Here is a 13017-nt window from a genome sequence, read left to right as displayed (position 1 = left end):
GGGGATTAGGTTTATAGATGGCTTTATTTTTGGTTGACAGTAGTCAGATTTCTAGGGATGGAGTACCTCCGTTTTACAGAGGCCTTTTTAGGGTTTGGAGTGTAATGAAGGTGTCCAGATGACTAAGGCTGAGTCAGTGCATTGGCTGCTGGAGGAACCTCTGGTGTTTGGGGCAAGACTAGCTTCTACAACTGCAGGTGTTCCACATTTCTCCAAGATTCTGGTGAAGGGCAACATCATCGCCCTAAATCAGTTAATGGACATGACTGGGCCCAGTTTAATGGATGGAGGACGGGTGGCTGAACATTTGGGGTTGAGATCGGAAAGGATTGTCGGACAACTGCTGTAAGGTTGCAGGAAGGGTCTGTCAGCAGAAGAGTGGATCATGCTCAACAGTCACAAGAAAAAGGCACAAAATGAAGACGCCCCATTTCCCAGCCTAGGGATTACATCCAATATCCCAGAGTCAGACAGACTAGTGATTACATCCAGTATTTCAGTCAGACAGACTAGGGATTACACCCAATATCCCAGAGTCAGACAGACTAGGGATTACACCAATATCCCAGAGTCAGACAGACTAGGGATTACACCAATATCCCAGAGTCAGACAGACTAGGGATTACACCCAATATCCCAGAGTCAGACAGACTAGGGATTACTCCCAATATCCCAGAGTCAGACAGACTAGGGATTACACCCAATATCTCAGAGTCAGACAGACTAGGGATTACACCCAATATCTCAGAGTCAGACAGACTAGGGATTACATCCAGTATCTCAGTCAGACAGACTAGGGATTACACCCAATATCCCAGAGTCAAACAGACTAGGGATTACTCCCAATATCCCAGATTCAGATAGACTAGGGATTACCACCCAATATCCCAGATTCAGACAGACTAGGGATTACACCCAATATCCCAGATTCAGACAGACTAGGGATTACACCCAATATCCCAGATTCAGACAGACTAGGGATTACTCCCAATATCCCAGATTCAGACAGACTAGGGATTACACCCAATATCCCAGTCAGACAGTCTAGGGATTACTCCCAATATCCCAGAGTCAGACAGACTAGGGATTACACCCAATATCCCAGTCAGACACACTAGGGATTACACCCAATATCCCAGAGTCAAACAGACTAGGCATTACTCCCAATATCTCAGCGTCAAACAGACTAGGGATTACACCCAATATCCAAGAGTCAGACAGAAAGGAGTTAATGCTGGATTTGATAGGTTTGGAAGAGGTGGGTTTGAATGAGGTGAATGGGAAGGAGTTATATAGGGGGTGTGTCAAGGTTTTGAATAAGGATAAATTGAAAAATAGAAAAGATACTCCTTGGAGGGTAAAACTGGGCCTTGATGACAAGGTAAAGCCAGCATGGAGAGCACTGTACAAGCCACCGTTACAAAAGGGTACTGGTGATACGCAATGGAGGGTGTTGCATGGCATCACTGCAGTTAATGCTTTTGAATCTGTTATTAACTCAGATGTTGGAAATGGATGTCCTTCTTGTAATATAAGAGAAACAATTGTTCACTGTTTTATGGAGTGTGAGAGGATAAAGCCTCTCTGAAATACTAGAGTCTTTGTTTACAGCTATAGGGGAGATTTTCAATAACACTGTTTTTATTTTGGGGTTTCAATATAGTAAGCAACAGAAAAGAAAATGTCACTTGTTCCAAACATTTTTGGGTCAAGCTAAAATGTTTTTTTTTTTTTTTTTGTAGGAAAAATAAGATAGACACGGGATATAGTAAGCATGTAAGATGTATTTTTAAATGATTAGTAAAGTGTATTTTGAGTTCTTCTCTGCTGCTGTTTGAGGAGAAGTGGATTTATGAAGGATCGGTTTGTTTTGTCAATTTTTGTTGATGTAATAAATTGAATGTAAATAATTTGTTATTTAATGTATACATTTTTTCTATGTTTATTTCATAAGGACACACTTGTTGTGTGATTTCTGAAAAGGCAGTGTGCCAATATTTGTGTTAATACTTTAAAATAAAGTTTTTATAAAAACTCAAACTCTCTATCGGTCTCTCTCACTCGCTCTCTGTCCCTCACTTTATCTGTCTCTCTCTCTCTGTCTCTTTATCTCTCTCTCTTTATCTCTCTCTCTCTCTCTCTCTCTCCCTCACTTTATGTGTCTCTCTCTCTCTCTCAATTCAATTCAATTTGCTTTATTGGCATGACGTAACAATGTACATATTGCCAAAGCTTACTTTGGATATTTTCAATATTAAGATAATAAGAATCAAAATTGTCAACAGGACAACGGTAACAACAATAACCAAGGGTAAAAAAAACATACATTGAACAATAACAATAAGCATATAGTAGAGGACATGTGCAGGTTGATTGGTCTGTCAGACACTGTCCCTCATCTTATGACAGGCAGCAATGTAGTGCGCTGCCAACCCACAGCTCTCTGCGTCCTCCCCCAACAGGACGGGTAGCCTACTCTTATCAGAGAGGTCTTTGAAACCTTGAATAAGGGTTTCAAATTTGGGGAAATGACACTCTCTAATTGTTTTATATTTTTGACATTTTATCAGGAAATGCAGCTCCGTCTCAGGTTCTGCTGTTGTGAAGTGGTTGCACAGCCTTTCCTCTACAGGGAGTCAGATTTTCCTTTGTCTACCCTTCTCAATGGTAAGGCTGTGCTCACTGAGCCTGTACTTTGTCAAGGTTTTTCTGAGGTTTTGATCAGTAACCATGGTCAAATAGTCTCTCTCTCTCTCTCTCTCTCTCTCTCTCTCTCTCTCTCTCTCTCTCTCTCTCTCTCTCTCTCTCTCTCTCTCCATCTCCCTCCCTCTCTCTCTCTCTCTCTCTCCATCTCCCTCCATCTCCCTCCCTCTCTCCCTCTCTCTCTCTCCATCTCCCTCCCTCTCTCTCTCCCTCTCTCTCTCCCTCTCTCTCTCCCTCCCTCCCTCCCTCCCTCCCTCCCTCCCTCCCTCCCTCCCTCCCTCCCTCCCTCCCTCCCTCCCTCCCTCATGTACCTCTTTTCTCCTCCTGCTCCTTTCATTCAAATGAAATGCTATTCATTGTAATGATATTAGCTGCCGTTTCTATATAAAGCCATGGTTTAACCATAAAGCCTGTCTGAGGGTTTGTAATGGACTGGCTCTAGATATTTGATGAACCCTTCAGTTTCTGGATATTCAGGGAACTAGGACACGATATGTCACACACTACACACACTACACACTATAACACACTATCTCCACCCTCTCCAAGTTGGGCATCTCCGGCGCGGCCCACGCTTGGATTGCGTCCTACCTGACAGGTCGCTCCTACCAGGTGGCGTGGCGAGAATCTGTCTCCGCACCATGCGCTCTCACCACTGGTGTCCCCCAGGGCTCTGTTCTAGGCCCTCTCCTAATCTCGCTATACACCAAGTCACTTGGCTCTGTCATATCCTCACATGGTCTCTCCTATCATTGCTATGCAGACGACACACAATTAATCTTCTCCTTTCCCCCTTCTGATAACCAGGCGGCGAATCGCATCTCTGCATGTCTGTCAGACATATCAGTGTGGATGACAGATCACCAGCTCAAGCTGAACCTCGGCAAGACGGAGCTGCTCTTCCTCCCGGGGAAGGACTGCCCGTTCCATGATCTCGCCATCACGGTTGACAACTCCCTTGTGTCCTCCTCCCAGAGTGCTAAGAACCTTGGCTTGATCCTGGACAACACCCTGTCGTTCTCCACTAACATCAAGGCGGTGACCCGATCCTGTAGGTTCATGCTCTACAACATTCGCAGAGTACGACCCTGCCTCACACAGGAAGCGGTGCAGGTCCTAATCCAGGCACTTGTCATCTCCCGTCTGGATTACTGCAACTCGCTGTTGGCTGGGCTTCCTGCCGGTGCCATTAAACACCTACAACTCATCCAGAACGCCGCAGCCCGTCTGGTGTTCAACCTTCCCAAGTTCTCTCACGTCACCCCGCTCCTCCGCTCTCTCCACTGGCTTCCAGTTGAAGCTCGCATCCGCTACAAGACCATGGTGATTGCCTACGGAGCTGTGAAGGGAACGGCACCTCCATACCTTCAGGCTCTGATCAGGCCCTACACCCAAACAAGGGCACTGCGTTCATCCACCTCTGGCCTGCTGGCCCCCCTACCTCTGAGGAAGCACAGTTCCTGCTCAGCCCAGTCAAAACTGTTCGCTGCTCTGGCACCCCAATGGTGGAACAAGCTCCCTCACGACGCCAGGACAGCGGAGTCAATCACCACCTTCCGGAGACACCTGAAACCCCACCTCTTTAAGGAATACCTAGGATAGGATCAAGTAATCCTTCTAACCCCCCCCCTTAAAATATTTAGATGCACTATTGTAAAGTGGTTGTTCCACTGGATATCATAAGGTGAATGCACCAATTTGTAAGTCGCTCTGGATAAGAGCGTCTGCTAAATGACTTAAATGTAAATGTAAATGTAAACACACACTACACACTATAACACACACTACACACTATAACACACACTACACACATTACACAATATGTCACAAACTACACACTATAACACACACTACACACTATAACACACTATAACACACACTACACACTACACACTATAACACACACTACACGATATGTCACACACTATAACACACTATAACACACACTACACACTACACACTATAACACACACTACACACTATAACACACACTACACACATTACACGATATGTCACAAACTACACACTATAACACACACTACACACTATAACACACACTACACGATATGTCACACACTACACACTATAACACACACTACACACACTACACACACTACACTATAACACACACTACACGATATGTCACACTACATACTATAACACACACTACACACACTACACTATAACACACACTACACTATAACACACACTACACGATATGTCACACACTATAACACACTATAACACACACTACACACTACACACTATAACACACACTAGACGATATGTCACACACTACACACTATAGCACACACTACACACTACACACTATAGCACACACTACACACTACACGCTATAACACACACTACACACTATAACACAGTATAACACACACTACACAGTACACACTACACACTATAACACACGCTACACAATATGTCACACACTATAACACACTATAACACACACTACACACTATAACACACTACACACACTACACGATATGTCACACACTACACACTACAACACACACTACACACACTACAACACACACTACACACACTACACTATAACACACACCACACACGCTACACACACTACACACTATAACACACACTACACACACTACGCACACACTACACACTATACACTATAATACACACTACACACTACACACTACACACTATAACACACACTACACACTAAACATTCTACACACTACACACTACACACTATAACACACACTACACACTATAACACACACTACACACTATAACACACACTACAAACTAAACACTATAACACACACTAAAACACACACTACACACTATAACACACAATAACATACACTACTCACTATAACACACACTACACACTACACACTATAACACTAGACCTGGGAGTTTTAGTCTTCGCTCATTTCAACAGATATTTAAATCAAACTCACTGAATCCTAGTTTTTTTCCATTCATTTAAATAATACTCAGATATTTCTGCTTTTTTATTTACCATTTGAGTCCAATTATCGCAGCAGGCATTTCCCTCCCTCCCTCCCTCCACAGTAATTTGTTCATATAATGAATCCTCCTGTGGTGATGATAACTTTTTCTTTGTACCGTACAGGAATAATGACAACTTCCTCTCCCTAATTCTGTAATGCCGACCCCCCCCCCCCCCCCGTACCGTACAGGAATAATGACAACTTCCTCTCCCTAATCACAGTCACCACCAGGGATGGCAGGTAGTTATATCTATCAATCCATCCCCCTCTCTCTTTCCCTCCCCTCTCTTCTCCATTGCAAGAGGGAAAGGAGAAAGGATGTGACATACCGAGACACTGACAGGGCTGCTAATTATACATGAAACCAGAAGGGAACACTGTTCTCTTCTCTTGTTTTCCTCTCTGGCCATAATACACATTGTTATGCAGAAAGGGATGGAGAAAGTGGAGAGACAACTATGGTTGCCACCCCTGGCAAAGCCATGATCCCTCCAGACCATTTCCCACTCTGTAAAGCACAACTTTTTTTCCTAATTTACCTTTACAGAGGATATTCCCCTAAACCGATCAACCGAATCTAAAGCTATCCACCTCCGCTTGATTTTTCACAAAAATAACTACATCATCAGCATTGACTGAGAGACGACTAGGAGGAATATCCTCTGAAAGGTATATCCCTTCAATGCAACGGCTCTATAGTGATGAAATATTACATTCCCGACAACAAACACCCCTGCCTAATACCTCTACACACTTTAAAATGAGCACTCAACCCACTGTTAACTTTAAAAACACTGTGGGAGTGTGGCCTCGATCTCCTGTGGACTCGAGGGCATTCCTTGATCTGGTGATATCTCTGGTGACGTTCATTGTGCATTGATTAGAGAATTGCTGAATCTTGATTATCCTCTCCAGGGTAGGGGGCAGTATTTGCACGGCCGGATAAAAAACGTACCCGATTTAATCTGGTTATTACTACTGCCCAGAAACTAGAATATGCATATAATTATTGGCTTTGGATAGAAAACACCCTAACGTTTCTAAAACTGTTTGAATGGTGTCTGTGAGTATAACAGAACTCATATGGCAGGCAAAAACCTGAGAAGATTCCTTACAGGAAGTGGCCTGTCTGACCATTTCTTGGGCTTCTACACTCTCTTTATTGAAAACTGAGGGTCTCTGCTGTAACGTGACACTTCCTATGGCTCCCATAGGCTCTCAGAAGGCGGCAAAACGCTGAATGATGTCTTTGCAGGCCCTGGCTGAAAAACAGTAGCGGATTTGGATAATGGTCGATCAGAGAACAATGAGACTGAGGCGCGTGTACGAGGCGACACCATGTTTTGATTTTTTCGTGTCTGAACTAAAACAGGGTTTCCCGGTCGGAATATTATCGCTTTTTTACGAGAAAAATGGCATAAAAATTGATTTTAAACAGCGGTTGACATGCTTCGAAGTACAGTAATGGAATATTTAGAATTTTTTGTCACGAAACGCGTCGGGCGCGTCACCCTTCGGATAGTGTCTTGAACGCACGAACAAAACAGAGGATATTTGAACATAACTATGGATTATTTTGAACCAAACCAACATTTGTTATTGAAGTAGAAGTCCTGGGAGTGCATTCTGACGAAGAACAGCAAAGGTAATCAAATTTTTCTAATAGTAATTCTGAGTTTGGTGAGGGTAAATAGCTAGACCGTGATGGCTGGGCTATCTACTCAGAATATTGCAAAATATGCTTTTGCCGAAAAGCTATTTTAAAATCGGACATTAGCGATTGCATAACCTGTTAGGGCTAGGGGGCAGTATTGACACGGCTGGATAAAAAACGTACCCGATTTAATCTGGTTACCACTCCTACCCAGTAACTAGAATATGCATATACTTATTACATATGGATAGAAAACACCCTAAAGTTTATAAAACTGTTTGAATGGTGTCTGTGAGTATAACAGAACTCAAATGGCAGGTCAAAACCTGAGAGATTCCTTTACAGGAAGTGGCCTGTCTGACCATTTCTGGAACTTCTTTGCCATCTCTATCGTTTACTAAGGATCTCTGCTCTAACGTGACACTTCCTACGTCGTCCATAGGCGCTCAGAGCCCGGGAAAAACCTGAATGTCGTCATCCCAGCCCCAGGCTGAAACACAGTATCGCCTTTCTCAAGTGGCCGATCAAGGGACTCTGGGCTTAGACGCGTGACCTGACCGCCCCCGTCTTTGTGATTTTTTCCTCTGTTTGCCGAAAAGGAGATTCCCGGTCGGAATATTATCGCTTTTCTACGAGAAAAATGGCATAAAAATTGATTTTAAACATCGGTTGACATGCTTCGAAGTACGGTAATGGAATATTTAGAATTTTTTTGTCACGAATTGCGCCATGCGCACGACCCTTCTTTACCATTTCGGATAGTGTCTGGAACGCACGAACAAAACGCCGCTATTCGGATATAACGATGGATTATTTTGGACCAAACCAACATTTGTTATTGAAGTAGCAGTCCTGGGAGTGCATTCTGACGAAGACAACAAAAGGTAATCAAACTTTTATAATAGTAAATATGATTATGGTGAGTGCTAAACTTGCCGGGTGTCTAAATAGCTAGCCCGTGATGCCTGGGCTATGTACTTAGAATATTGCAAAATGTGCTTTCACCAAAAAGCTATTTTAAAATCGGACATATCGAGTGCATAGAGGAGGTCTGTATCTATAATTCTTAAAATAATTGTTATGCTTTTTGTGAACGTTTATCGTGAGTAATTTAGTAAAATGTTAGCGAATTCCCCGGAAGTTTGCGGGGGTATGCTAGTTCTGAACGTCACATGCTAATGTAAAAAGCTGGTTTTTGATATAAATATGAACTTGATTGAACAAAACATGCATGTATTGTATAACATAATGTCCTAGGGTTGTCATCTGATGAAGATCATCAAAGGTTAGTGTTGCATTTAGCTGTCTTCTGGGTTTTTGTGACATTATATGCTAGCTTGAAAAATGGGTGTCTGATTATTTCTGGCTTGGTACTCTGCTGACATAATCTAATGTTTTGCTTTCGTTGTAAAGCCTTTTTGAAATCGGACAGTGTGGTTAGATTAACGAGAGTCTTGTCTTTAAATAGCTGTAAAATAGTCATATGTTTGAGAAATTGAAGTAATAGGATTTTTAAGGTTTTGAAAATCGCGCCACAGGCTTCAAGTGGCTGTTACGTAGGTGGGACGAATTCGTCCCGCCTAGCCCATAGAGGATAAAGGAGTTCTGTATCTATAATTCTTAAAATAATTGTTATGTTTTTTGTGAATGTTTATCGTGAGTAATTTAGTAAATTCACCGGAAGTTTGCGGTGGGTATGCTAGTTCTGAACGTCACATGCTAATGAAAAAAGCTGTTTTTTTTATATAAATATGAACTTGATTGAACAAAACATGCATGTATTGTATAACATAATGTCCTAGGATTGTCATCTGATGAAGATCATCAAAGGTTAGTGCTGCATTTAGCTGTGGTTTGGGTTTATGTGACATTATATGCTAGCTTGAAAAATGGGTGTCTGATTATTTCTGGCTGGGTACTCTGCTGACATAATCTAATGTTTTGCTTTCGTTGTAAAGCCTTTTTGAAATCGGACAGTGGGGTTAGATTAACGAGAGCCTTGTCTTTAAAATGGTGTAAAATAGTCATATGTTTGAGAAATTGAAGTAATAGCATTTCTAAGGTATTTGAATAACGCGCCACGGGATTCCACTGGCTGTTGAGTAGGTGGGATTTCGTCCCACATACCCTAGAGAGGTTATCCCACCACTGTTGAAGGGACACAAAACTGTCCTTTTGAGACCTTCTGTCAGAGTTGTTGTAAGAGACAGACCAAGGCTCAGCATTTGTTGAGTTCCACATATTTATTTAAAGTGAAACTTCTTTAACCAAAACAATAAACAAGCAACACAACGTGACTACGTGGTGACACAAGCACAAACACAAACAATATCCCACAAAACACACGTGGGAAAAAGGCTACCTAAATATGATCCCCAATTAGAGGCAACGATTACCAGCTGCCTCTAATTGGGAACCATACAACTCACCAACATAGAAATACAATGAATAGAACAATCCCCTAGTCACACTCTGACCTAAACACCATAGAGAACCAAGGGCTCTATGGTCAGGGTGTGACACCTCCATCTCTCCCAGAAAAAAACTAAAACATTTTCTGATATAATCCTCAGTATTACATTTCTCAATGGTATTTGATAATGTCTCTAAAAAACATACCCTCTCTACTGCCACTACTGGGGCATATACATTTATTAAACACACGGTGATGTTGTCATGTCCCGCTCTAACTTTTAATAACCTCCCTTCAACCTCATATGACAAAAAACCTCTTGCGAACAGGATGGCCACACCCCCCACTTTTTGAGTTTTTGTGACTACACACCACTCTCCCCCTCACCCACTCATGTTGCCTCATAACTTCATTTTCCATATTACTATGCGTTTCTTGTAGAAAACGTATGTCCGTTCCCTTTCCCTTTATAAACTCATACACTAGGGCTCTTTACAGAGTTACGACTGCATCTGAACTCTTTCATTTCCTTTAGAATTTAAATCACTTGTCACTCTTGTGACCACTTTCTTGAGTCTAGAGATTTCTGGGCTTGTCAAACCTCCCCCTTCCCCATATTCCCTTTTGTCAAATTCAGAAATTGACGTACCTTCTCAATCCAATACCTCCCTTCCACCCCATTTCTCTCGCTATTTTGTTGTGACGCATCAGATGCCTCACTATCGCTATCATCCCCAGAAGAAAACTTCATCTCTACTTCCTGTTTATCCTCAACTGATTTATCATCTCTACTTCCTGTTTAACCTCAACTGATTTATCATCTCTATTTCCTGTTTATCTTTAACTGATTTATCATCTCTACTTCCTGTTTATCCTCAACTGATTTATCATCTCTACTTCCTGTTTATCCTCAAGTGATTTATCATCTCTACAACCTGTTAATCCTCAACTGATTTATCATCTCTACTTCCTGTTTATCCTGAACTGATTTATTATCTCTACTTCCTGTTAATCCTCAATTGATTTATCATCTATACTTCCTGTTTATCCCAACTGATTTATAATCTCTACCTTCCTCTTAGAACCTTCATCACCCCTTAAATTCTTCCTCTTCCTCATCGGTACTTTGAAAACTGCTGCTTCATTTTCCATTGTTTCACTCTCCTCTTGAACTCCCATTGCATTCTACAGCCCCCCCTCAGCGACCTCAATCGCAGTCTCACCTACCGCCCCCCCCCCCTCTTTTTCCTGATCTACCTCAACTTCCCCCATAGCCATACTGCTTTCCCTTCTTACATTTCCCACCACATCTGCCCACCTTCTCCCTTCTCCTGAACCCTTAGCCTGTTCATCCCTTCTCAGTGGTGCTTTAGCTGCACCAGTGCTAGAGCTCCTTCCGGGCTCTTTCTCTGGACAATTACGCACCAAATGCCCCTCTCTTCCACACCCAAAGCATTTCATTGATTCAGTAGAAGTGTAGAACACACAATCAAACCCATCAATCTTAAAACTGAACGCTAAATTCACTTTGTCAGTATCCTTCTTTAAAATCATGTGCACTTGTCTCCTATGAGACACGACATGTTTCAGCAAAGGAGATTTGCATCCCAAAATAATCTTCTTTAATGTAGAAACAAGTTGACCATGACGAGATAACTCTCTCTCCAACACTTCATCTCTAACAAATGGAGGCACGTTACAAAGTAGAACTTTCTTCTCCGGATTCATAGGAGGAAATACCAACATCTGTGTCTCCCGCAACACAACACCACTCTCAACTATCCTATTCACCTTTTCATCGGAATCTAAGAATATTACTACAGTACTATTCGTCCTTGAGGCTGATTTTATGCTATCATACCCAATAACAGCGCCCACTGCTGAGCTACATTCTTCCACGGAACACAGCGGGAATCTTCACCCCATGCCGCTGAATAGGTTTTTCAAACTCCAAACCTCCATGAGTGGATATTTCAACCAGCCCCTCCCGCTGGTAGCGCCCTCGAGAGAGAACCAACCTCGACGATCCCACCACCCCTATATGTGATAGTGAGACAAATATAACCTAAAAACAACTCAACTACTCCCTCCCTCCCTCTCTCTCTCTCTCTCTCCCACTCCTGCTTCTGACTCCCTCTGCATGCACCCCAACGAGAAAGAGAAATGGGGAGGAGAAAGAAGGAGAGTGATTGAGATTGTGAGAGAGAGAGAGATTGTGTGTGTGTGTGAGAGAGAGAGAGAGAGAGAGAGAGAGAGAGAGAGAGAGAGAGAGAGAGAGAGAGAGAGAGAGAGAGAGAGAGAGAGAGAGAGAGAGAGAGAGAGAGAGAGAGAGAGAGAGAGAGTGATCATGAGAGTAAAAGAGTGGGTGTGACAGAAAGTGAGAGACAGAGAGACAGAGAAAGAGTGTGAGAACAATAGAACGAGATAAACACATTGTAAGGTTTGTCCAGGTGCTCAGCTCAGTAGTTCCTTACCTGGATCCGTCTGGCAGCTTTCTATCGAAGGAGGTGGATCGTGGGATAGCATTCTGTCCCTGCTGGAGCACCTGCTGTCCAGTCCTGTCTCTGCCTGCCCGGTCGGGGTGTCTCTGGGTGGGGGAGCACCGGGCAGGGGGGTTGGTGTTGGGGTTGGACGGCTGACCTGCTGACGTGGGTACCCTGTGCCAGGTGGTGTTTCGTCTAAATGGGGTCTTGTACTCACATGGCGTCCCCTCACTGTCCAACTTATACTCTACCATGGGGATACGGTACAGCTCAGAACAGCCCCTAGAGAGAGAGAGAGAGCGAGACATAGAGATAGAGAGAGAGAGATAGAGAGAGAGAGACAGACAGACAGACAGACAGACAGACATAGAGAGAGAGAGAGAGACAGACAGACATAGAGATAGAGACAGACATAGAGATAGAGAGAGACAGACATAGAGATAGAGCGAGAGAGAGACAGACATAGAGGTAGAGAGAGACAGACATAGAGAGAGAGAGAGACATAGAGATAGAGAGAGAGATATATAGACATTGAGAGAGAGAGACAGACATAGAGATAGAGAGATATATAGACATTGAGAGAGAGAGAGAGAGAGAGAGAGAGAGACAGACATTGAGAGAGAGAGAGAGAGAGAGAGAGAGAGAGAGAGAGAGAGAGAGAGAGAGAGAGAGAGAGAGAGAGAGAGAGAGACAGACATAGAGATAGAGAGAGACAGACATAGAGATAGAGAGAGAGAGAGAATAAGAATATTAATTTAAGGT

General features: G+C 43.0%; 1 protein-coding gene across 1 annotated transcript in view; it reads right to left on the bottom strand.

Moving 5' to 3' along the window:
- The window catches only part of sipa1l2a (signal-induced proliferation-associated 1like 2, genome duplicate a), a 735281-nt gene that overhangs the window by 63129 nt on the left and 659135 nt on the right, over window positions 1-13017 (bottom strand). The window contains exon 13 of the mRNA XM_082965719.1: window positions 12247-12537. Within this exon, the coding sequence (XP_082821845.1) occupies window positions 12247-12537 (291 nt within the window). The remainder of the gene's footprint in view (window positions 1-12246; window positions 12538-13017) is intronic.

The sequence above is a fragment of the Salmo salar genome, chromosome 19 (assembly GCF_965601325.2).
Source record: "Salmo salar chromosome 19, fSalSal1, whole genome shotgun sequence".
NCBI lineage: Eukaryota > Metazoa > Chordata > Actinopteri > Salmoniformes > Salmonidae > Salmo > Salmo salar.
Note: the sequence above shows the minus strand (reverse complement) of the source record. Positions and strands in the feature narration are given on the sequence as shown.